The following is a 24,261-nucleotide window of genomic DNA, read 5'->3' on the forward strand; positions in this document are numbered from 1 at the left end:
TAAGAGCATTCTCCCTCGTCAATCGCTCTTTCCAGTAAGCCCCAAAAAACGAAAGGAAGATCATTGTAGCTTAGTGACCTGTTTTTTCTTGTGCTTTTGTTTCTTTCTTTCTTTTTTTTTTTTACGACTTCTCGATTATAAGTATATTAATAATCATCGATAAAATTTTTGTGAAGATTCGAGATTTTATCTGTAAAAAAAGGATTAAATGTGGTGAGGGATAATTGATGAGCGTATTCTCGTTTTCTTACGTTTTATATAAAATTCTCTAAAATAACATAATATAATATAGTATAATATAATGTAATACTTTTTCTTTTTCTTATAAATAAATCATTGAATAAAATAGATTCTTGCACGCACAGTACCGTTCACGGATCACAGATTCAAATGTGTTCATTTGTAGAGTGTATACAGAGAGTGGAATTCAATAATTTTATAAGAATACTGTAATGAATGATTATTTCATTCTACTCGCTCTGTACTTCGCGTATAAAAATAATTGAGTCGAAATAAAGATTATTTCGTAATAGACATTTCTATATAAATAAAATAATTTTAAAATAAAATACAAATATATATATATATAGATATATAATAATAATAATAATAATAGTAATAATAATAATAATAATAAAAAATTTATAAGAATTTATATAAGATAATTATATATATATATATATACTTTATTTCTCGTCACTCGAATCACGATAACTTATAACACAAATATATCAAATTATTCGAAAATTCATGGACAATAATACATACATACATACATACATACATACATACATACATACATACATACATACATACATATATACGTATGTACGTACTTACGTACAATGAGAGTTTCTCGAACGAGTCTGAAACTCGACGAAGTACAAACTCCTTTAAATATGGATTATGCTGATATAAATATGTATAGAATAATTTAAATACTTTGATTTCAGCTTAATCTACGTGCAAGATTACGGTACGTTTAAATTCTCGAAGCTTAATGGGAAAATCGAATTAACGAATCGAGTATATCGTTTTGCTTTTAAAATTCCCGCCTGTAAAGAGCGATCGGTATTTCGCGGATGAATTAAGGGTGGGACTGATCGGAGGGGGATTGTGAATCGCTTAAAAACTAACTATGTGTATCTCTTTTGTACAATTAAAAAAGAAAGAGTAAAAAAGAAAACAAAGAAAAATATTTCAACGATGACGAAGAATTCCTCATCGAACGGTATTATCGAGATCGAAGTTCTTCGAAATTATCATTAAAAAAAAAAAAAAAAGAAAAAAAAAACAAGAAAACGAAGACCATGATCTTTTCGTTCATGGGATTGTAACTTTTCAGCTTATCAGCTCTCTTCTTCTCTCTCCTCCTTCGAATGACAACGATCCTTTCGTTATCCTTTTATTCGTAAGCGCCAATTATTTCGACTCGATTAAATGATCAGGATTTCTCTCTCTTTCTCTCTCTATCTTTCTTTTCATCTCTCTGTTTTTCTCTATCTATCTCTCTCTCTCCCTCTCTCTATCTCTTTCTTTCTTTCTCTTCCTTTCACTCTTTCTCTCTCGAATTGTGATCGTTCCTTCTGAAAAAGGAAAACGAATTCGAATATTCATTATAACGATTTAATTAGCTTTGATACTACGTTTGTACGTTTATATAAAAAATGATGGTTGGATAATTTGCGTAAGGTAGAAAAAGTAATTGATACAGTTGGGTGAAATATTCGAAGGAATAATGAAAAATATCTGGACATAAACAAATAATATCGATTTGTACATGTCTTTTCTTTTTTTTTCTTTCCCGTTTTTCGATCAACGGATTTAACGATGTAAAAGTGTGAGTGTATACTACAAAATAGAAAAAGTAAAAAAAAAAAAAATAAATAAATAAATAAATAAATAAATAACTGTCGGTTGAATCAATTTTTAAAATCGCGATTGGATATCTGAATTATATTCTATTTGAAATATCAATTAAAAAAAAAAAAAAAAACGAAGAAAAGAAGAATATTTCGTTTTTCTTTTTTCTTTCTTGACGTATGAAAATCCAACGATATATATAAAAAAAATTATGCTCACGTATCAATCCGTTTAAGTTTGTACTCCAGTCAAGGTATTCTGATTGTCTTCATTTTTAATCTTGGGTAAAAAGAGACAACGATAAATAATGGATGATATAATAGCGCCACTAATTGGACCGATCCAAAAGATCCAATGATTGTTCCAATATCCGTTCCAAATAGCTGGTGCGATTGATCTAGCTGGATTCAAGCTACAACCAGTATAAGGAATGAAGATAAAGCAAAGAACGGTGATACAAAAACCAAATCTCATTGGTACAGAATCCGAATTCTTTTCATTTCGTGGATCCCAAACACCACATGCAAAGAATACCAATATACTAGTTGCAATGATTTCGCATAACAATCCTTGAAAAACACTTAAATTCTCATGAACGTCAGTCTTGCAGAAGGAAATCGTATCTTCTGGATTTCCAGCGTGCAACATACCGTTTGGAGTTATCGCCTGGAATTCAAAATTCGTTTAACGTTATAGTTAAAAAAAAAAAAAAAAAAAGAAAAAAAAAGAAAAAGAAGAAAAATGAAAAAGTAAAAAAAAATTGAATTAAGATGAATGTATCATATTTCATAATGAATATTTATAATAACACTTATAATTTTTGTAGTCTATCATACGTGTGTGTAGCCAAGTATATCTTCTTATAGGCTTGTTTTATGAACGTATAATTTTTTTATAATATGATTGTAATATTTTTATATGACATTATTTTTTAAACATATGATTAGAGAAAATAGTTCGAATTAAATACGACGACCTTACATAAAGGTTGTTCGTTCTCAAAAAAAGAGCAGAAATAATACGACAGGTGTATTTAATGTATTCCCATGAATTTTTCCATTATGTCCATAATCGGTCAAAGTTCTCGAAATGGCTTTATGATACTCAGAGTCATAGTACAATGCAATAATTGACTGCCTGACTGACCTTTAACAAACCATAACCGAAGACTCCTCCTAAACATTGTGCAAAAATGTAGAGGCCGGTCATAGGTAGAGACTTAAGGCCGAGGATTAAACTAGCCACTGTGATCGATGGATTTATGTGACCTCCGCTTATGTGACCCACGCACTATGAAAAAAAAAGAGAATGAAAAAAAAAATAAATAAAGGAAAAAATTCTATAATACTGATTGATAAGAAATAATTAATATATATTATAATAATATATAATATATTGATAATAAATATATAAAATACATTAAATATATAATCTTGTTTCTTCTTTTTTTTCTTGTGTTTTATATATTTATAATTACGTATATACGTATAAAATTAATTACACTATGCAAATAATAATTGGAAAGAAACATTCTCTCACCGAAATCTTTTATACAATTTACCTGAATCGCAATCATGACTGCCAAACCGAAACTCATGGAAATTTGATAATTTGGCGCAACGATACCCATACTTCCTACGCAACTCAAGCATCCGATAAAAACTAAAATCGCAGTGCCGATGATCTCTCCTAGGAGTGTCATGATCGTCTCGTAGATCGACTTTTCTTCCTTTATTAAATTTGTTAACCCTGTAACAATGATAAAGAAAAAAAAAAATATATACAGTTTTGATTTATTATTAAAGAAAAATAATTAATGGATAACGTTATTTTTGCGAATCACGTTTCGTCCTAAACTAAGATTTTTCCAATAAAGCTAAAAGAAATATTATTAGGAAAGAAAAAATTCTGAGTGCGTCGTTTCCTAAGGGACACAAAAGAACGTGGTGGAAAAATTCGAAGAAAAAAAAAGAAAAAGATCAAAGAAAAAAGAAAGAAAGAAAAAAAAAAGAAAAAGAAAAAAGGAAAACAAATTCATGAAAGATGAGAGGCAATCGGGCATGACGTGAGACGAAAGTTTGCCATTCTCGCGCACGATCGGCTTCTATTCGCGTGGACGGAAAATAAATAATTCGTAAGGCACTTTAGAAAATCACGCTGGGTGAACTTTGAGAAATCCAAATATATATATAGAGAGAGAAAGAGAAAGATAATAAGAAACTATAGATGTCGAAAAGATTTTCATAAAGTTCTTGACGTTCAATGTCAATTTTTTTTCAAGAGAATCGATATTATCCTTTAGTTACTTTTCAATTTATTAATTAATTAATTATCTTTTTTTGTATATAAATAAATAAATAAATAAATAAATAAATACGTATAAGAATTACTAAGTACGACTAAATAAAAGTATATTGTTTTTTTTTTCAAGTATGTTATAAATTATATTCTATTTCTTTTCCATTATATTTATTATTGTCTATGTTGTTTATTATATCACGTTGTATAATATATCTATATATATTATATTGTATAATCTTATATATATATTATGTGTGTGTGTATGTATTTATGGAATATTTCGTTAAAATCTTATAAACAATTAGAACAAGATATTACATAAACAAATATAGAGTATGATAATAATGAAAAATACTAAATAAATATCTCTTTTTTCTGATTATTTCTCTTTGTCGTGTTGACTGTTAATCGCCATGAAAGAAATGAAAAAAAGAGATAGGAGGAAGATATTTTCTTCTGTGTTAGTTCTCTTCGAACAAAGTTTCATCGGCAGAAAGTTTGTCATTTAAACGTCAAATAAGATTATCGAGTCTTCCACGAACGTCGGGGTCAAGGGTCAACGTTGAAATTTACATGAAACCGAGTACGAGTTTATGCATATCATAGTGAAATAATCGCGAATCCTTATTTGAAGTTTGGTATTTGAAATTTGTTAAATGAAATAAAAGATTAAGAAAGAAATTGATACCGACGTTTCGTATTTATTATTAAAAATTATCTATTGTTATCATTGTATTCAATTAAATAGGTATTAATTTTTTATGGAAACGATTAGCTTTCGGTAAAAATGCCATGATAATTTTAACATGACATACATTATACACTTATCAGATCTTTCAGAATGTACAAAACAAATTTAACGAATGTTGCTACAACATTCTTTGTTAATGGTTATATTATCCTATACACAAATATGTATATATATATATACACATATATATATGTATGTATATATATATGTATATATATGTGTGTATGTATGTAACACACATAAGCCTTCATATACTCCTAAATTATACAGAGAGATTCCATTGAGCGTTCGCATCGATATTACCATCCTGTTCCCTTAATTAACCGTACGTGGTCAGGATATAATTAGATTCAATAACGAACTCGTAGTATTGAAAACATTAATGACTTGTCGTCATTGAAATCTCTTGGTTGTCATGTTTTAAAAAAAAAGTCACCAATTAAAAGCATGCACCGTAAAATGAGTCAACTTTCGAGGACTCGTAATATCTTCATCGATTTCCTTTCCATTCTAGTTTCGAAACGAAATAATAAAGATAAATCGTATCTTTTCTTAATAAGTAATCATGAAAACTCAACAAAATTGTTTCTTCTTTCAAATTAGTCTAATAACAGTTTCGAATTATCGTTAAATTATTGTAAAATACGAAGAAAATCTTTTAAAAGAGAGCAAATATCGTGATTAGTATTGACTGAAACGTTGAGGTTAACATGAGAAATCTTTTAACGTTTCGTTTCGTTACGGCGAAAAGAATTTGCACGTTTATAATTTTTGCAAGAACAACGCTCGCGAAATAATTGTCGTGTATTCGTGGAAATCCTTTTTACGAGATTCCAGCACTTTCCGATTCGATCTGTTTTTTTTTTCCTTTTCCTTTTCCTTTTTTCCTTTCTCTCTTTTTTTTTTTTGCCTTTTTCTTTTTTCCTTTTTATATTTGTTACTTCAAAGACCGACCGCTCGATAGAGATCTCCCGTTTTCTAATTAAAAACGAAGCTAGCCCAGAGAATACGCGATAATTACGATGAAAGTTTTCAGCCCGCTCGTTTATTGCACGAAACTCGTGAAAGTAATATGTAACTTTAGTTACCAATTCTCTGCAAACTCTTGAACCACCTCGAAGGCATAATTTTCTTTTTCTTTTTTTGTTTTTGTTGATATTTCTATTTTGATATCTCCTCTTGGAATTTAATCAAGCAGATTATAGATTATTCATCCTCTCCGGAATTTCAAGGGAATGATTTCAATACTATTTTTTATTCGTCTTTTTTTGTTTTTTTTTTTTTTTTTGTTTTTTTCTTTGTTTTATAGATTTCTATAATAATCAACGACTGCGAGTCCAATCGAAGTGTCAGTGGTTACAATACGCCATATATTATTTTTTTTTATTTTTAAAATAAAATACTAGGAACGCAAATTGGATTATTTTCGAATATGGAATATCGAGTAAGAAAAGTCATGTGAATGAAGAAAAAAAGGAAAGTTGATAAGAAAGAAAGAGACGTTATTGATCGAGAATAATGTCGAAGTTCATTCGAAATGAATATTATTTTATGAATCGATAGTTTCGTACCGACAGGGATAACGTTGATGATCGTTGTTATCATCAAATTACAGGAATCTATGTTACCCGTGTAAATGAATTACATGTTTTTAATAGACTCGTAATTAACAATCTCGTCGATCGAATTAATAAACATATATTAATAGTAGTAATATAAAGTTTTAACGTTGAAATATATAACAAGTGTATTTCACTGTTTGTCAGATTTTCGAATATACACACACACACACACACACACACACACACAATATATATGTATATGTAATAAAAGTTCTCCGGTCCTCTGAAAATTACTTTAACGATTGTCTCTACGATTGACCGAATCGAAAACGGTAGACGTGCTTTCCATTAACTATCCGATATTCGGAAAAGCCTCGATCGAACGTATTTAAGAGCAGAATTTTGTTACTTGTACGTATGTACGATACATACGTATACCACTTACATAGTTTTGTTCGTGTTGGTTATCCAATTCGTTGTTGAATGAAAACTCATTTTCCTTACGGTGCAATAGTTTCTCTGAATGGATCTCGGTCAGCTATCAAGTGACACAAGAGAAATCGAGAGAAAAATATAACGAATAGAAATGAAGGGGAGGAAAGAGAGAAACGAAAACGAATGAAATCTATTGGACATTGTTTTTAAGATAATCGTGATCGTTGAAAAGTAAAAAAATTTGATTTACTTTCCAGGTGAAATTCGAAGAAAGTCTAATTTATCGATTAATTACAAATACGAGATTATATCTTTTAAATAAATACGATCTTTCCATTTCGATGCTCCTAATTCGCCATTTTCAAGGTTCTCCATTGTTCAACGTTGGGTCTTCGTAGATATTTCTCTCTTTTCTTCTTTCTTATCCCAAGAGGGAACGGTATACCTCCGACGTTCAATTAAACAGACTAATTAGGATGTAAAATCGTGCCCTGATGAAAGCACGATATCGAGATTGCTGATAAGGACTTCGACGAACTCTCAAGAGAATCAGTTATTCGTTGATAATGCGATGTTTACACGCGATCTCCTCGAGGATCGAGTTAACCACACATTATTTTTCGTATAATAACTGTTATTATACTTAATATCGAGAAATTTCGAACGTGTTCATGCTTTCTCTTCCATGATAAAAAAAAAAAAAAAAAAAAAAAGAAAACAAGTTAAAAAATAGAGAACTATAAAATCGTTATCTAAAAATTCTTTCGAAGCGTACTACTGCTATTACTATTACTATTACTACTATTACTACTACTACTATTGCTATTATTATTTTCTTTTTTTTCTTTTTCAATTAATCCTAATACAATTACGAAAATATAAAAAGACAGAAGGAAAAAACGAAACACTAACGAGAGGATGAAATTAGTAAGAAAATAAGGGGAGAAAAAAAAAATTCATTTTTTCAAACTCCCTACGAAGTTGATTTCGGTCAACTCCAGCGGCCAATATTTGACTTTGCGTTCGATAACGAACTGACTGACTATTTAATTTCATTTAATTTCATTTTCTAATAAAGTCGAATAAAACGTTTACGTTAGCGATGAAGCGAATTTTTATCGAGCCCAATGTTATCCCAATCTCGATGGAAGATTTTATTCTCTGTTTTGTACATACACCATTCTGTTATAAATGTCATTTGTGTCTCTCTCAATTAACGAGAGTTTTCGTTAATCGAAAAATTAATCGAAAAGAAAAAAAAAATTATATAAAATATCATTAATTGAACTCTAATTTTTTCTTTTTCTTTCTTTTCTTTGACAAGTAAATAATTATCGAAAATAATTGATGGAAAGATAACTACTTTTTTTTTTTTTTGTAAATACAAGATTTTATACGATTCATATATATGTATATATTTTTTTTTTTATTTACTTATATCACTATGCTCATTCGATAAATATATTTATTATTAAATGTCATTTATACTCGGCTTTAAAATTTATCACTGTGACGGCCTAGAATTGTCTCCGTGCTGTCATTTTGAAAATGTCACACGCGTGACGCTTTCTCGAACGACAGAAAACAGTAAATTTCTCTTGTCTCGTGTTCGAAAAATATCAGGTTCTCGTATTTTTATTGCTCAAAGAGAGAGAGAGAGAGAGAGAGAGAGAGAGAGAGGGAGTGAGAAAGAGAGAGATACATGAAAGATTCTGACAACGTTATTGTGCGAATTTCCGTTTCCTACTGTATGTATCGTTTGATGGAATCTAGAGCATAAAGCAATTTCGTAAATTCGAAAGAAAGTCTTTTTTAACGGTTAATAATATTGATAGAATTGGTAGCGTTTATGAGTGGGTGTTTGCGCATGTGTGAATACATAAGTTAACGTATAAATAAAACTAAACCAGTTTTCAAGACCTTCTCGCGAAAAAAAATATTATCCGTAATTATTAGAACGCATAAAATATTCGTTCCTTCTTTTTTATTTTCTTTTTTTTTTTTTTCTTTGCCTCTCTTTTCTTTTTTTTTTTTTTTGCAATTACATTTACGACAAAGCAAGAATTTTAAAGTTATTAGATTATTTTCTTGAAATTGCGAATTATTAGAATTATTCGAGAAGAAAGAGAAAAGGAAATATTGTAAAACGTTTGAAATAATGTTTCACATTGATAAAACTTGAAATACTTTGAATACTCGAAATAGAAAATATTTGTTTTTCTCTGATTATTATCTTCGAAACGAGTTGTACGAATGTAACATGTAATTACATAAGAAGATAAAATTTCCGATATAAGATTATTTCGATTTTCATGATCTAATGCAACTCGCGTTCGATCGTCACGGACGAAACGTCGAGAAATGAAATTGGCGATGGGAAACCTCGCTTCGAAAGTAACTTCGATACTTGGTTGCTAAGATCGTTGCATAAATCCGTTTCGGTCGAAAGAAAAGTCGAAAGGAGAAGGGAAAAAGGATAAGGAAAGAATTGGGAACGTTTGAATTAGTGATGCTATTTCAAAGTGATATATACAAATATAATATCTATCTTCTCTGAACTTTGATATTTCATTATCTCGATATTTCATTATTCGATATGGATTAACATGATATGATTTATGTAAGATTATATTAAATCTTTTTTTATATTCTTTATAACGATTGCTCGAGTATCAAAAATCGATTTGAATTTTAAATTTGATAATCTTAATACAATCTTAATATCCGTGCACGTTTATAATTTATGATCGTCGAAGTAATTTCGATTAAACAAATTTCAAATGATTTCTCTGATTTTTAATCATCCTTATTTATGTATCTTTTTTTTTTTTTTTTCTTTTTAATTAAAAAGAAAAAAGAAAAAATTCTTCTTAACGTTCTCACATATTATACAATTTTTGCAAATCTTTTTCTTTTTTTTTTTTTTTTCCTTAAATAACTTTCCTGACTATTGATCCAAATGTATATAATAGAAATTTAATGGAAATAATAGAAAGTAATTTTTTGAGTAATCGTATGTTATTAGAGATCGATAGATCGAAGTGTTAGAAGAAAGGGTAGAACGTACGGTACACGTGCATCGTACGTTTTGCAAGTGTGACAGTGGGTCAAGTTCGCGGTGAATGGCCGAGAGGCCTGAAAGCATGGAGACGATTCTACTACATTCAAGTTGCTTACTCTCTTTGTAAATGTAAGAAATAATTCTTTCTTATCTTCTACGTTTTGTTCGATTTATCTAAAATTATTCTATTACTTCCATTTATTTTGCGAATTCGATCAAATCGTTATTGATTATTATTATTTTTTTTCTTTCTTTCTTTTTTTTTTCTTAATATCTTTTATCAACCATTATTTTACGAATTCGATCAAATCGTTATTGATTATTATTACTTGTTTTCTTTCCTTTTCTTTTTTTTTTTTTTTTTTTAATATCTTTTATCAACCGTCGCGATTTAATACGATAACAAATAATAATCGTCGTCGTCGTCGTATAAATTAAAACATTTTATTAATTTTATTATAAAATGGATAAGGATATAATTTTTTTTTTTTTTCACGCGTATCACATGAAAATATCTCGAGATTCAGCAGGAAGAAGAGAAGATAACCGACGTTGAGAAAACAAATTCAGGAATCTTGGATATCGCGCGTGTTATTGCACAATTGCGAAGCAGAAAGCTTCCGTTTAAATGTCGTTTCTTCGGCAACGTGAGAGAGAAGCCATTTGTAAAAAGTAATGAATGTAAATGCGTACTTTGGACGTTCTAACTCTTTTCTCAGCTAGTTTACTACTCCTTTTACAAAAGGACAGAAGGACATTGTCTTCTTTAGTCGTGTCTAAACTAACTGACATTTTCCTGGGTCGTCCTGTGTATGTGTGTATTTCTTTGTGTCTGTGTGTGTCTGTGTGTTTGTGTGTGTGTGTGCGTGTAATTCTACGTATATGTATATCGTCGTCTCTTGCAACTTGGAAATGAAAAGAAAAGGAGAGAGTTAGAGAGATAGAGATAGAGAGAGCAAGAGAGAGAGAGAGAGAGAGAGAGAGAGAGAGAGAGAGAGAGAGAGATGAAAAAAGAGAAAGAAACAAAGTGGAGCAACGAGGAACGAACGTTCTCGTGAGAACGAACGCTCGAAGGAAGGGCCGTGCTGAATTACGATGGCTCTTGATAAATCGCTCGTTTAAAGTTTAGACGAAGTTTAGAGCGAGTATTAGGTTAACGGAAAAGTTTCTCTGTACGAACTTCGGACCTTCTCGAAATTTTCCTTCACTGTGATAAACAGAAACGATGTGTCCTCGAATGAATTCTCATATAGATCAATGCGACGTCTGCTTTTATTACTTTCTCTTTTTTTTTTATAACTATTTTCATCGTCGTAGTCGTCGTTATCGTTATTATTATTATTATTATTATTATTATTATTATTATTATTATTATTATTATTATTAAAATTATATATTCTTTCTTTTTTATAAACGATCTTTTAATTTGAATACGATATATTTGTTTATTAAACGACATTTAAATGAATCATTGTCTTTTTATAAATGTGAAAATTGTTATTAATGATTTACAAACGAAGTCTTGTTTAACGAATATGTTTATTCAATATTAAATATTTTCTTTAATGATATATTTTATTTAATATATATTTCATTATATATATATATATATATTTCGTTTTTCGTGATATTCTAAAGTTTTATAAATACTTGACGATATATGGATAAGTAGTTACTTACACACCGTAGATATTGAAACGACCGAAGTCTATACTTCCTTTCATTATTTCGCGCGAATTCATTCACTCCTTTCTCGATAACTAAATGCATCCCGTTCTCATTACCCGAACTACTTTCTACACAAGATCGAGGATAGAGAACAGTCTCGATCACTCCCTACTTTTCACCGTCAACGATCTTCCGAAGGATCGACGACCTCATACAAATCTGCGAAGACTAATCGTCGGTCTGATGAAAAGGAAAATTCGAAAAACGTCTTGGTAATGACAAATTGCCGAACGAGATCCATAAATGTCGAATGATAATAATGATCGTGGTTAGAATCGAAATATTATCAATTACGAAATTAAACGTAATAAATTGAAATAATTGCGAAAACGAAAAAAGCGATATTTATATCGAGAATCGATTATAATCTATCATAATCGAAATTTAAGTGAATTAGTTATTTAATTGGATCGTAAAATTAAATGAAGCGATATATCTATGTAAATAAGATTTTCTTTCTGTAATAAAATAAAATAAAAAAAAGAGAAAAAAAAATAGAAAGTATTAGGTACGTATGATATCAAATTTTGCTGATGCGTTAAATCAGCAAAATCAGCTGATGCGTTGAAAGCCGGTAAGGAAACGTAAGTGGTTCTTTAAGAGTTTACACGAAAGAAGAACGAAAGAATGAAATCACGATGCTCGTACGTTAAGTGCCCCTTAATTGCGATCTAATTTTATTAGCAAGATTTCTTAGAGTATAACGGACTATGCACGAGGCACTTGATGCATCGTAAAAACATCCGGGACGAACGTTTCCACATGTTTCCAACACTCAACGCGCTTTCTTTCATAGAAAATGTAACAGAAGAATACAGGTTGTTCTCTTTTTCAAGTCAATTTCTCTCCGATACACTTCACTAATACGAAAACATTAAAAAAATTCTCCATTCATTTTAATAATATTACAAATTAACCGTGTAATTTAATAGATAAACAATTAATTTAAATCAATTTAAACGTTAAAAGTAATATCGAAAATTACCTATTACGCGTTATATAATTGCATTGTGTAATCGTACATCAATATTTATATTAATGATACCTAACGTAATATTTGATAAAATATCGTATTTTATTTATTTCCCGTTATAAAAAGAACCGTGACGAATTTAATGGATTCACGTAAAATTGTAAGAAAGGAAGAGAAAATCGAACGCACGATTAAGTTGCAATTTTACATAATAATAACTAAGCATGAATTATCGTAAAATCGATTATTCTACGGTCAGTAGCAATTTATACGCATGATTCTTTCCAGGATAGAGTTTTCTTCATCTCATTTCTATATTATTACCTATTATATGAAAACAAGAACGCTTTTGAAGCACGCCTCGTTGAGTTAGCGCATCAACCTTCTCGCGTTTTCTAGCTCGACGAGAGAAACGGCGAATTCAATCGAATTTGTAACCTAATTTTCAGTCCGCCGGAGTTGTAGAGCATCGTTTAGAATGCAGTCAGCACGAAACGTCCTTTCTACGTATACTTTCTTTCCTTTCCTCCTTGAGAAATCAACGAGGAAGAAAATGAAATATGGCGGAACGATACTACTCGTCTTGCTTTACAGATTTACGAGATAAACGATGGACGCTTGCCAGAAATTCACCTGTTATGTAAGAATCAAACGTGCTTAAGTTTGATGAGATTTCGAGAAATCGTATCGCAAAATGTATAATGTACATTAAATAAATTATCGTTGATTTTCTTTCTTTCTTTTTTCCTTTTCTTATTATTTTCTTTCTTTTTCCTTTTTGAAGTTTGCTCGTTAACAATCATAATAAATATTATTTCGTTTAATCGTACAATGTAACTAATTTAACGTTGAAATTGAATTCAATCGAAAAGAATTTCTGTAAAAGAATTTATGATAACGAAGAAACACAATATTAATCTTTCGAAACGATTCTTTGAAAAGTCTTTCAAACGACTTTCATTAATGACAATGAGTGAAATTTAATAACAAGTTTCTGCGACGAACGAGATCTCTCCAAGTCTTTATGTTTACGAATTCTAATCATCGTCTATCCGTATTAATTTACGATTAGTTCAATCGTTTACACTCGAGTAAACGTAACTATCACCGTTATTGTCACAACTAATATTACCGATTCACGATCAAATTCAATGTAATTTCACTCACAAGGTGCTTTCAGCTTCTCTTTGGCACTTCTAATACCCGCGTTTGATCTCAATGCTAGTCCAATGTTTTTCGTCGGTTTTCCAATGGAATTTTCCGTAATTCCTGGCGGTGATATTATCGAAATTCCACCTTGCTCCATATTGATCAAACTTATCTAGTTGATTGACGTTCAGATTCAATGTACGAATCTCTGAAAGTACAAATAATTTTTGATTATTTCTCGAGTCATACGATTATTCTTATAAATCGAATGTGAGAACGATAATTTGTTAACGATGTTAATTTTTTTCTGAAACCTCACGCTGTTAGAATAATTTGTCTATTGTAAATATATGAATGTTCAATTAAACTCAATTATAATTAATTGAAAATTAACAGGTACGAAATGTAGGAACGAAATGTATGTAGGTACATTAATATTTTAATTGAAACTAAAAACCAATGTCTTCATCGAAATTGAAATTTACACGTAATCAAGATCGTGTATAGTTAAATATATATATATATATATATATATATATATATATATATATTTTGTGTACACTGCATCTACTATCGTAACTTTATCATTCTAAGTCTTACTCCGACTACGTCCTTAACGCGACTAAATCAAAGTGAAATACGATTTCTCTTACAAACATAAGCGCAAAAACGAAGTGTAATTTTTAAGTGTCTAGAAAATTTACTTAACATTTATTTATACGTTTATATTTATATATCTCGTGATTCCTTATCTATCAAGTCAAATGATTTAAAGAATTATTTTTTTTTTTTGAATCATCTTTTTAAAAATGAAAATACGAGTACATAAGCGAGTATTTATGTAAATAAGTACAATACCTATCTTTTATATATGTAGATAAATCTATTTATCGTAGATCTTAAAAGCAGAGAATTGATTATTTATCATTTTAATAACATTGAAATATAAATTTTTTAAAGATAAGGAAAAGAAGAAGAGAAAAAGTAAAAGAAAAAAAAAATAAATTTTAAAGATAAGAAAAGAGAGATAAAGAATTGACAAATGAACTATCTTTTATATTTTTTATAAAAGACCAGACTAATGATTAGTATCGATAATTGACGTCCATACAATTATTATCGTAAAACTAAGTCAGACAAAAAAAAAGAGAGAAAAGAATTCAAAAAGACAAACTTTAATACGATACGATATTTACTCTAGCGTTTACTTAGAAAGAAAAATATTAGATATTGCACGGTCAGAAGTGTAAATACGAATAAATCGATAACGAGCTTACCGTTGAAGATTCGATGTGAATAGAGGAACTCTCGTAAGTTGAAAATTATTGTCCAATCGTTGGAACGATTTAGAGAAAGGAACGAAAAAGAAATAAAACAAATAAGAAGAAAAAGAATAAATAAAAAATAAAAGATCTCAACGCGACACTTAAAGATTCCGAAAATAGGATTATAAAGAAACGAAGAAAAAAGAGAAAAACGAAATCAGTAAGGACACTTTTCTTTTTTTCTTTCTTTCCTTTTTGTTCTTTCTATATATATTTTTTCTTTCTTTCTTTTTTTCAAGCTTTACAAGTAGATCTTTTATTGCCACGCTGGTTTCGATGAGACTGAATCGTTTCGCGAGTTGAGCGCACCTCTATATGTAGAAAACCCTCCACTGCCAACGACAGACAGTCTCCCGTTACATGGCCAATCTACGTTTCTTCGTACGCGTTACCTGCAAGCAACGAGGAAACGAGAGAGAGAGAGAGAGAGAGAGAGAGAGAGAGAGAGAGAGAGAGAGAGAGAGAGAGAGAGAAGGAACGCAAGGCATCTGCCAAAATTCCGAGTCGGTTCTTTTTTGAGTGTCTTGAGCCAACAAGCACATTTGCTGCGTCTAACTTATTCCTAAAGATGTTCTTTATTTGACATCATTCGAAATTAAAAGAATCTTTGTTGCAGTATACAATAAAAAAGTAACTGGTCTGTGTTTATACGTGTGCGTTTGTGTGTATGCGTTTATGTTTGTTCGCGTATGTAATTTCCGTTTATGTATGAATATATGTATGGTGATAATGCAATGTATTTATCTTTCTATAAAAATATAAAATATTTCAAAAGATTATACCGATTAGTTCTCATATGTTATATCATACGTAACGTATTAAAGTTCACGTTGTAATGCGTTTATTAATGTCTAGTAAACAAGACAGAAAAAGACAGAAATATAAACAGAGAAAGAAAGAGAACGATAAACACGTTTAAGGTCACGAGGAAGAAATTTGTAGGAAAAGGTTTCCATTGTATCTGCACATAATAGGTATTTATGTATATATGAATATATTTACGTATATAAAATTGTTTACGTTGGACGTCAAATAATGCGTAATTACGCGTAATTACTCTTCAGTTGCATATCGACCGGCGGCGCTTTTCTTTGCCTTTTAAAAGACTTACGATCGTCTTTGTAGCATCTATCAGCATTATCGTTATTGATCGATAAAACTACGATATGTTTGTCCTCGAGAATACTACGATCGTGGGAGGTTGACCTTCGTTTACAAAACGAATTTTTCTGAAATTATACGCCAAAGTGTATCTATTACGCAGTCACACTTAATAATTCTATATAAGAAATAAAAGAACTAACGTTATTTATTATTAAATCGTTACATCATTTCTATTATGTATTATTCGAATAAGCGAGTAAATCTTAGCATTATTCAAATTTCTATTAATTATATCGATATTTAAAAGTTTCATTGTTATCGGAAAATTATCGAAATTCGTATTGTTTTTTTATTTATAAATCAAAAGGAATCTTATTTGAAATAAATCCTTTGTAAAATTTGTTTAATTATTTCGTATAACGGTGGAATTAAAATGTTTTTCTTCTTTAAAAAAAAAAAAAAAAAAAAAAAAGAAAAAAAAAAGAGAAAAAGAAAGAAGAATATTTTCTTTAATTTCTTTCATTAAAATATTTTTATCATCGTATCGCTTCCGTAATTAAATACTTCTTATTGAAACGTTTATTCGAACATTTCTGAGTCTCTATTTCTCTCTCTCTCTCTCTCTCTCTCTCTCTTTCTCCCACTCTATCTCTATCTTTTTCTCTCTTTTAAATTCCCATCGTACTTTCCACGGAATCGATGAAATTATCCGTTGATAGGAACATAACACTATGAGGTAATCGACCAGCCGACACCGCGAAGAAGCCCTTTATTATTAACTAACCACATTTTGCATAACATTTTCGTGGCCGCTTCAGGTCGATGACTTCACTGAGCTCTCTCAAATACTCGTTCGTTGCATACTCACCAAAAAGGAAAAGGAAGAGAGAAGAACTTTCTCAATGTTTCATCGGTAGCTCCACGATGGATGAATCCAATCGTGGTAAGCAGCTACTTGAAAATCTAAAGAGATTAGAATTTCAGATAGACTGATCGAATTCCATTCGATAATGATTCTTTTTTTTCAATCTCATCACGATTTTTATTTATTCGTCGATTGGTTTTCATTTCTTTGTTTCTTTTTTTAAATCTTTAGATTTATCAATGAATTTTTTCTAGATAGAATTGCATTAAATTCGATACGATTGAATAACTGAAACTGTACGATGGTGCACAGTGATGTTCTATATTTATCTATAATATTATGTATTTACAATATATATATTTAATGTATACGTATAGAAATAAATATTATATCAGTAGAAGGAATCGATTCAAGTAATATACTTTAAGTAAATATAAATAATTATATTGAGAGATTTATGAATTAGATTTTTTTTTTATAAATATATATACATATATAAATATACATATCCAAATAAATATATATATATATGTTAGAATGTGATATATATACACATACATATATACATACACACACATATAACATTCTGAAAGTCGATTAGCACAAACTAAGAAGACTTCTTGAGCTTCGTTCCATTTAATCTGTCCACTATGGCAGAGAAAGAATAAGAGGAAGAAGAGAAGAACTAACGAACTGGTTCACTGTCAAGCAACTTGCTTGTGACGGGAACAAATCGCCTTCCTGAATGTCGGCGACCGAGAAAACTGAACTCGATTCTATACCGGGAATATAACAGGGAAAAGGGAAACGAGATTTCTTATGAAAGTGGAAGCGAATTCTTCGACAAAAACATTAAGAAAGGAAAGGAAAGGAAAGGAAAGGACACTTTTCAAGACTTTTTAATCATTTATTTAATCTTTTAAGAAAAATACTTTGATCGAAGTCGAACATAAATCTACGTCATATTACCCAATAACTGTAATTATGTTTACGTTTCGATAAAATTTATAAACAAAGTAAATATCGAAGTTTATTCGATATATAGCTTATATGAATATGTAGCCATACGTAACGATTTTGCCTATGTAATCGATAATAAATAAAAATAATAAAAAATCTCCAACGTATATCGAGTTATCTTATATTAGATACTTGAATAAATTATCGTCGATTGTTAATGTCGTATCTATCGATTTTTTATTATAAACCAGGAAGTGAAAGGTATTGTTCGTTAGAATTCGAAACACGTTTAAGCTTTGTTATCATAATAATTATGATGAAACTTTCTCAACTTCGCCTTGTTTATAATCGAATTGTTAATATAAGACGTATATTAGGTTTATTATCTACTTGTCAGTGTTTCACTTTTACCGGAAATCAAACGAAAAAGATTTAAACTCTTAACAAGATCTAAATCATCAAGAAATCTCTTAATTACAGATTTTCAAATTAAAGCTGAATCCATTTATATACATATTTCTAATCATTTATACCTGAATTTTCAAGAATTCTATTATAATAATTTTACCTCGGAATACCTATCTGGTACTTAACCAAATTCTTCTAAAAATAATTCGAACATTAATAATACTTCATTTTATATTCTATAATGATTGACGTAATCATCGACTAATATTATCGAAATTTTGTAATTATCTATATTACATCAAGTGAAGACACATCTGAAAAAACACGTGTCTTATCTTTCAATGAATCATCGACAGAGAAATTTATTAAAACAAAGAGAAAAATAAAAAGAAATATATATATAAAAACAAAATAAAAAAAATAAGAAATTGAGCTCGACAAAAATTATATTTCATATTCTCGCACTTATCTTTTGTCATTTTTAGTAATATATTTATTTCAGTAACATACTTATGAATAATAAGTATCATCATTTAAATGTTCGATGCTGTATATTATTTATAATAATAATAATAATAATAATTATTATTATTATTATTATATGTATATAATTATATTTCATAATATTATTACAATATTTAAATAATTATAATTATTATTATTATTATCATTATCATTATCATCATCATCATCATTATTATTATACATAAATATTTACATAGAAAAAAAAAATTACATATAATATCTGTTCTACTTGTTTCGTATGGTCTGTTATTATCATACAACGAAATCAATGGAATCGTACCTGATGCTTTTCGATTTTATACCAAAGAAAGGAATTTTGTATAAAGAGGCATCTCGGGATGGAGCTGCTTCATCCTTCCCGGCAATTTCGATGTCATTGGCTGTCACAATTGGAGGAGGTCAGGGCAACTTCTCTCTCTCTCTCTCTCTCTCTCTCTCTCTCTCTCTCTCTCTCTTTCTCTCTGTCTCTCATTTTTCTTCTTTCATCAGACTCGACCAGAAAGAATCATCGGGTCGTCGAGTTTTCCGTCGCATTGACTGACCTACCTGTTCCTTTCCCGGCGAGTCGTGAGTACCACGAAGAAAAAAAAAAAAAGCAAAAAAAGAAAAGAAATAAACGCAACGACGGATACATTATTTATCCGTCCTTTCCTTTTATCTTACGCGGGACTTTTTGATCGATGCACGCACTTTTTCACCCTTATCCTTCTTCCATCTTCGTAGCAACGATATCGATCCATTCTAAGGATCGTATCAATCGTTACTATTTTTAGATTCATCGATCACCGTTTCTTTCCATTTTTTGTTCATTTTCGTTTTCTTCTTTTTCTCTTGTCTTCTTTTCGTTGATAGAAAACCTACGCAAGTAAATATGTTAATAGGGAAGACTACTATTATCCAGTTGTTATATGTTTTGAATCGATCGATTCGAATATTTTATTAATCTATATTTATATATATACGTGCTTGCGTGCGTACGTGCGCGTGCTGCCTACATGTATGTATATATTTATATGTGTACGTGTGTATGCGGTTGATCTCACATTTCACGTTTTATATCTTGAAATATTAATCCTTTCTGCAAGTAGGTTATTCGAGATTGTGGTTTTATGCGGTGGGAAAATAAGAGATAAGCTATCTTTTCTTTTGTCATCAAAGGAAATTTCTAACAATAAGTAGAAGAAAATTTATGCTAAAAAGAGATCGCATCTATCTTCTTCTCTTTCTCTCTTTCAAACATTCTTTTACTTTTCTTATTACAAAAAAACAAAAATGATATTTGATCGGAATTTAAAGAAAATAACAATATGAGAAATTTTATATATTTAACAATTGCAATGGAACTTTTCATTTCCTTATCAGAAAATATTCTATTTCTTCATTATTTATAGACATATATAATATTGTACATATATAATATAATATATATATATATATATATAAATTATATATAGTGCAAATTTATTATATTTATTATAATATATGATATTATGTACATAATTTTGTATAATATTATAAAAGATATATACAATTGATGAAAGTGAATTAACAGACTATCCCATAGATCAACTAATATTGAAAATATATGTATATATAAATGCATCATTAATTAATAAAAATTTCTTTAATTGAATATATAGAATATTCCTCGAGTTCAAAATGATCGAATGAAGTAACGTAACCCGAAAAGAGTCAAGAAGCGGGTTAAAGAGTTGGACATACCGAAACGATCTTTCGTTGCTTCAGGGTACGGTTGAAAGTAACTCAAGAAATTGTTTCGTTCTTAATTAAGTGCGTTTTAAATGACGATATGATTCGAATCAATTCCATGGAACGTTCCTTTAAACGACGCCGGTCTTACAAAGATTTTGGAATTCTTTAGCGATTTTTTTTTTCTTTTTTTTTTTTTTTAATACAGACGGAGATAAAAAAAAATATTTTATTGTATATCATGAATCACGAAAAGAGATTTTAATGACTCGTCGAACGTCGATAATATTACTATCATTATTGTCCGACATCATTATTGGAAATCGCTTTTTCAAATTTATTCCATCAAACGATACCTTTTTAAAGATTGTATAAACAATCGTGCATAGAAATTAATATTTATCTGTTATTTTTCATAATCTATATTTTCGTATATATAACAACAAATTTACAATGTATATATGTGTACATATATACATATTATAAATATATATATATATTTTTTTTTGAAGCATTAAAATCAATTTACTACATGTTTATTCGTCTTACGTATTCATAAAATATTTCAAACGTTTATACGTTACTCCTGAGAACGATACAATATAAGTTTCTCCTTATTGATTCGGTGAGTTCCACGAATGGAAAAATACCCGTGACAATATTTTGATTTTAACTTTCGCGATATATCACGTACGTGATTGATCGAAAGAATATTTGATTCGATACGATTCGAACAATGCGTAGGTATATATGCAATGTAAAATATCTAGGTATTTTCATTCAAAACGATACAATTTCGAGTCTTTAATTATTTATAACGTTTATGTTTGATATATAATTAACTCAATATTTTTTATATACGTACACACACATACATATATGCATATATATTTAATTTATATAATAAAATTATATATATATATATATATTTCTAAGTTTTATAGCAAAGGTTAAGGTTATTTAGCATTATTTAGTAGTCATTACTTGTAGGAAGAGAGAAAGAGAGAGAGAGAGAGAGAAAGAAACGACAACATATTACTTCGAAATTACCGACAAAGGAGAATCATTACGAACTTAGAAGAACCGTTTAATCGTCAAAGCAATCAAGACTCAGAAGCTTCGCTCGTAAAACGTGTTGGTTAAAACTACCATCCTTTAAGAACGCGTTAAATACATTTAATATTTACTTATTCCTACGTTAATTATTGTACGTATTCTATACACATATTATGTCTTGTTATATAACCACGTTCCAACGAAGACTTTCGTATTCTATTTCGCACCAACTTCTTCCTATTTACTTATTTTTTTATTTTCCTATTTTCTATTTTCTTATTTTACATTTTATTATTTCTTTCATTAATATCAATTGGATTTATCAATTAATTCATGATTAACGATACTCCTGTTAAAACATCATTAAATGAAAATAATTGTTACGTTTAATTCAAAATTATTAATTATTGATATTAATTAGCATTTAATTGTAAGTACCATAGGAATTGAATTTTGTCAAAAAGGATTGATACAATGAATCAGAAATGAAGCATTACAAATCCTTCGAGCATTATTATTATTATTATTATTACTATTATTATTATTAATATTATTAGTGTTATTATCGTTATCATATTTTATGAAGCAAACATTTCAAATCAATTTGAAAGAAAAATCTGAGATTTCCGATTACGTTTGCTCGACTGTCACATCGGGACTTTTCTTTCGTGTACCTGTAGAAAGAAAAAAAAATAATAAGAAAGAGGAAAAAGAAAAGAAAAAAGAAGGAAAGAAAGAAAGAAAGAAAAAAGAGGGGAAAAAAGAAAAAAGGACGAAATAAAAAGCATGCGTGAAAGAAACGATATAGTCAGACGCACACGCGTTTGTAGCCCTAGCGTGCGATTTTATTGTTCGATGTTGGAGCACGATAAAAGTGCAAGGTGTATAATTTTCTCTCTCTCGGTTCTCCCTCGCCCTTTATATTCCATATACGTAAGGAGGCGTTACCACGAACGGACTAAGGAATATGTCAGGGCCTCCTCTGCAAATCCAATTGCATCGCCGAGAATCTCTGTTGAATCGTTGAGACAGAGAGAAGACAGCTTATGTACATATATTTTTTTTTTTTTTTGATCATACCCAGATCAATACGATGTATTCCGTTCATACACCGTATCTATTTTATTCAATATAGATATTATTTTTCCTAGCGTTATGAGTTTAATTTGAAAAGGAAAAAAAGTAATAGTAATAGTAATAATAATAATAATAATAATAATAATAATAATAATAATAATAATAATAATGATTAAAATAATAAATTGTAATAATGATAAATTAAATAAATTAAGATAATAAATAATAATAATAATAATAATAATAATTAAATGATAATGAAATTAAACGAACAAAATTTAAGTCAATCTTCAAAATTTAGATTTAAAGTCGATCTTCAATTACATAATTTCACATTCATAATTACATAATTTCAAAATCAATTCATATGGTACAACTTTTGTTGTCTATCTATCGTCGTCTCTCTATTTTTTATCGTTTGATCGTATTTCTATCTCTTTTTATCTATCTTTATATCACTCTCTCTTTCTCTTTCCTCCATCAGTTTCTCTACGATTTTTATTCCTTTCCTTTCCAATCGTTTCTTTCTACTCTTATTTCCAACCATTTCTACGATTTCTGACTGCAGAATCTAGGAAAAGGAGAAGAAGAAGGAAGAGGAGGATGAGGATGAGAATGAGGAGGATGTGGAGGAGGAGGAGTCTCGCAATTTCCTCCGGTGGACGCTTATCCGATTGGAAATTGCACGACAAAAACTTGAGATCGTTGCACCCTACGTCGTACTACGCTGTTAACTTGGTCCAGAATGAACGAGAAAGACAGACAGACAGAGAAAGAGAAAGAAAGAGAGAGAGAGAGAGAGAGAGAGAGAGAGAGAGAGAGAGAAAATGAAAGAAAAAAAAAGAGTTAGAACGTTTTTCGAATTTATAGTTCTCCGATTGCAAGAAGGAGTAGATACATAGATGTATGTATATATCTATGTATATATGTATCTACGTATATAACGTATATAGTATGCGTAGATAGATACCTAAAGATAGCTCCAGAGAAAAGATTCTTTTCGTTCGTGGAAAATAGTACCTATGGTTTCGTGTCCTCACGATTTGCTGGATCGAACGAACCCTCTGGTGGCTGGCTATTCTTATCGTTCATCGGCAAAATGACAATTCGAGCTAACCGAACCGAATCATCCTCTATGAGAATTTATTTCTAAAAAGAGAGAGAGAGAGAGAGAGAGAGAAAGAGAGAGAGAGATAACTAATTCATTTTTATATTTTTTGTTACGGTTATACGATACATTCGTTAATGGGAATGATGGATTATTATGATAGGAGGATAACGAAGATTTTCACGACCATTGTAATACGTTTAATTAAATTTTTAAGTTAGATCATTGCACAATTTGTTTATCATATTTATGATTAAAATTAATTTCTTTTCGACAAAAAAAGGATTTATTTACATTCGA

The 24,261-nt window shown here is 29.4% G+C and overlaps 1 protein-coding gene and 1 long non-coding RNA gene across 2 annotated transcripts in view; one reads left to right on the forward strand and one right to left on the reverse strand.

Annotated features, from left to right (window-relative positions):
- Window positions 1–1,549: 1,549 nt before the first annotated feature.
- Window positions 1,550–15,346, reverse strand: LOC122629506 (aquaporin-2-like). The gene is made up of 6 exons (XM_043812995.1): window positions 15,101–15,346; window positions 13,842–14,031; window positions 3,425–3,612; window positions 3,010–3,153; window positions 2,083–2,529; window positions 1,550–1,586 (listed from the first exon to the last, which is right to left on the reverse strand). The coding sequence occupies exons 2-5, from the start codon at window positions 13,978–13,980 to the stop codon at window positions 2,095–2,097; spliced, it is 906 nt and encodes a 301-aa protein (XP_043668930.1). The 5' UTR covers window positions 13,981–14,031; window positions 15,101–15,346; the 3' UTR covers window positions 1,550–1,586; window positions 2,083–2,094.
- Window positions 15,347–19,257: 3,911 nt separating this feature from the next.
- LOC122629264 overlaps window positions 19,258–24,261 on the forward strand; it is an 8,157-nt gene continuing 3,153 nt past the window's right edge. The window contains exons 1-2 of the long non-coding RNA XR_006327210.1: window positions 19,258–19,408; window positions 23,422–23,572. This is a non-coding gene — a long non-coding RNA (uncharacterized LOC122629264). The remainder of the gene's footprint in view (window positions 19,409–23,421; window positions 23,573–24,261) is intronic.

Source organism: Vespula pensylvanica, chromosome 5, assembly GCF_014466175.1.
Source record: "Vespula pensylvanica isolate Volc-1 chromosome 5, ASM1446617v1, whole genome shotgun sequence".
In the NCBI taxonomy this organism is placed as follows: domain Eukaryota; kingdom Metazoa; phylum Arthropoda; class Insecta; order Hymenoptera; family Vespidae; genus Vespula; species Vespula pensylvanica.

What these genes read in the sequence shown, in the direction of transcription:
- LOC122629506 (XM_043812995.1), bottom strand. Translation starts at nt 13,980, where the DNA reads ATGGAGCAAGGTGGAATTTCGATAATATCACCGCCAGGAATTACGGAA. An exon ending in AGAGAAGCTGAAAGCACCTT is followed by an intron (nt 3,613 to 13,841) that starts GTGAGTGAAATT and finishes TCATTGTTACAG; the next exon opens with GGTTAACAAATTTAATAAAG. An exon ending in TCGGTTATGGTTTGTTAAAG is followed by an intron (nt 2,530 to 3,009) that starts GTCAGTCAGGCA and finishes TTTGAATTCCAG; the next exon opens with GCGATAACTCCAAACGGTAT.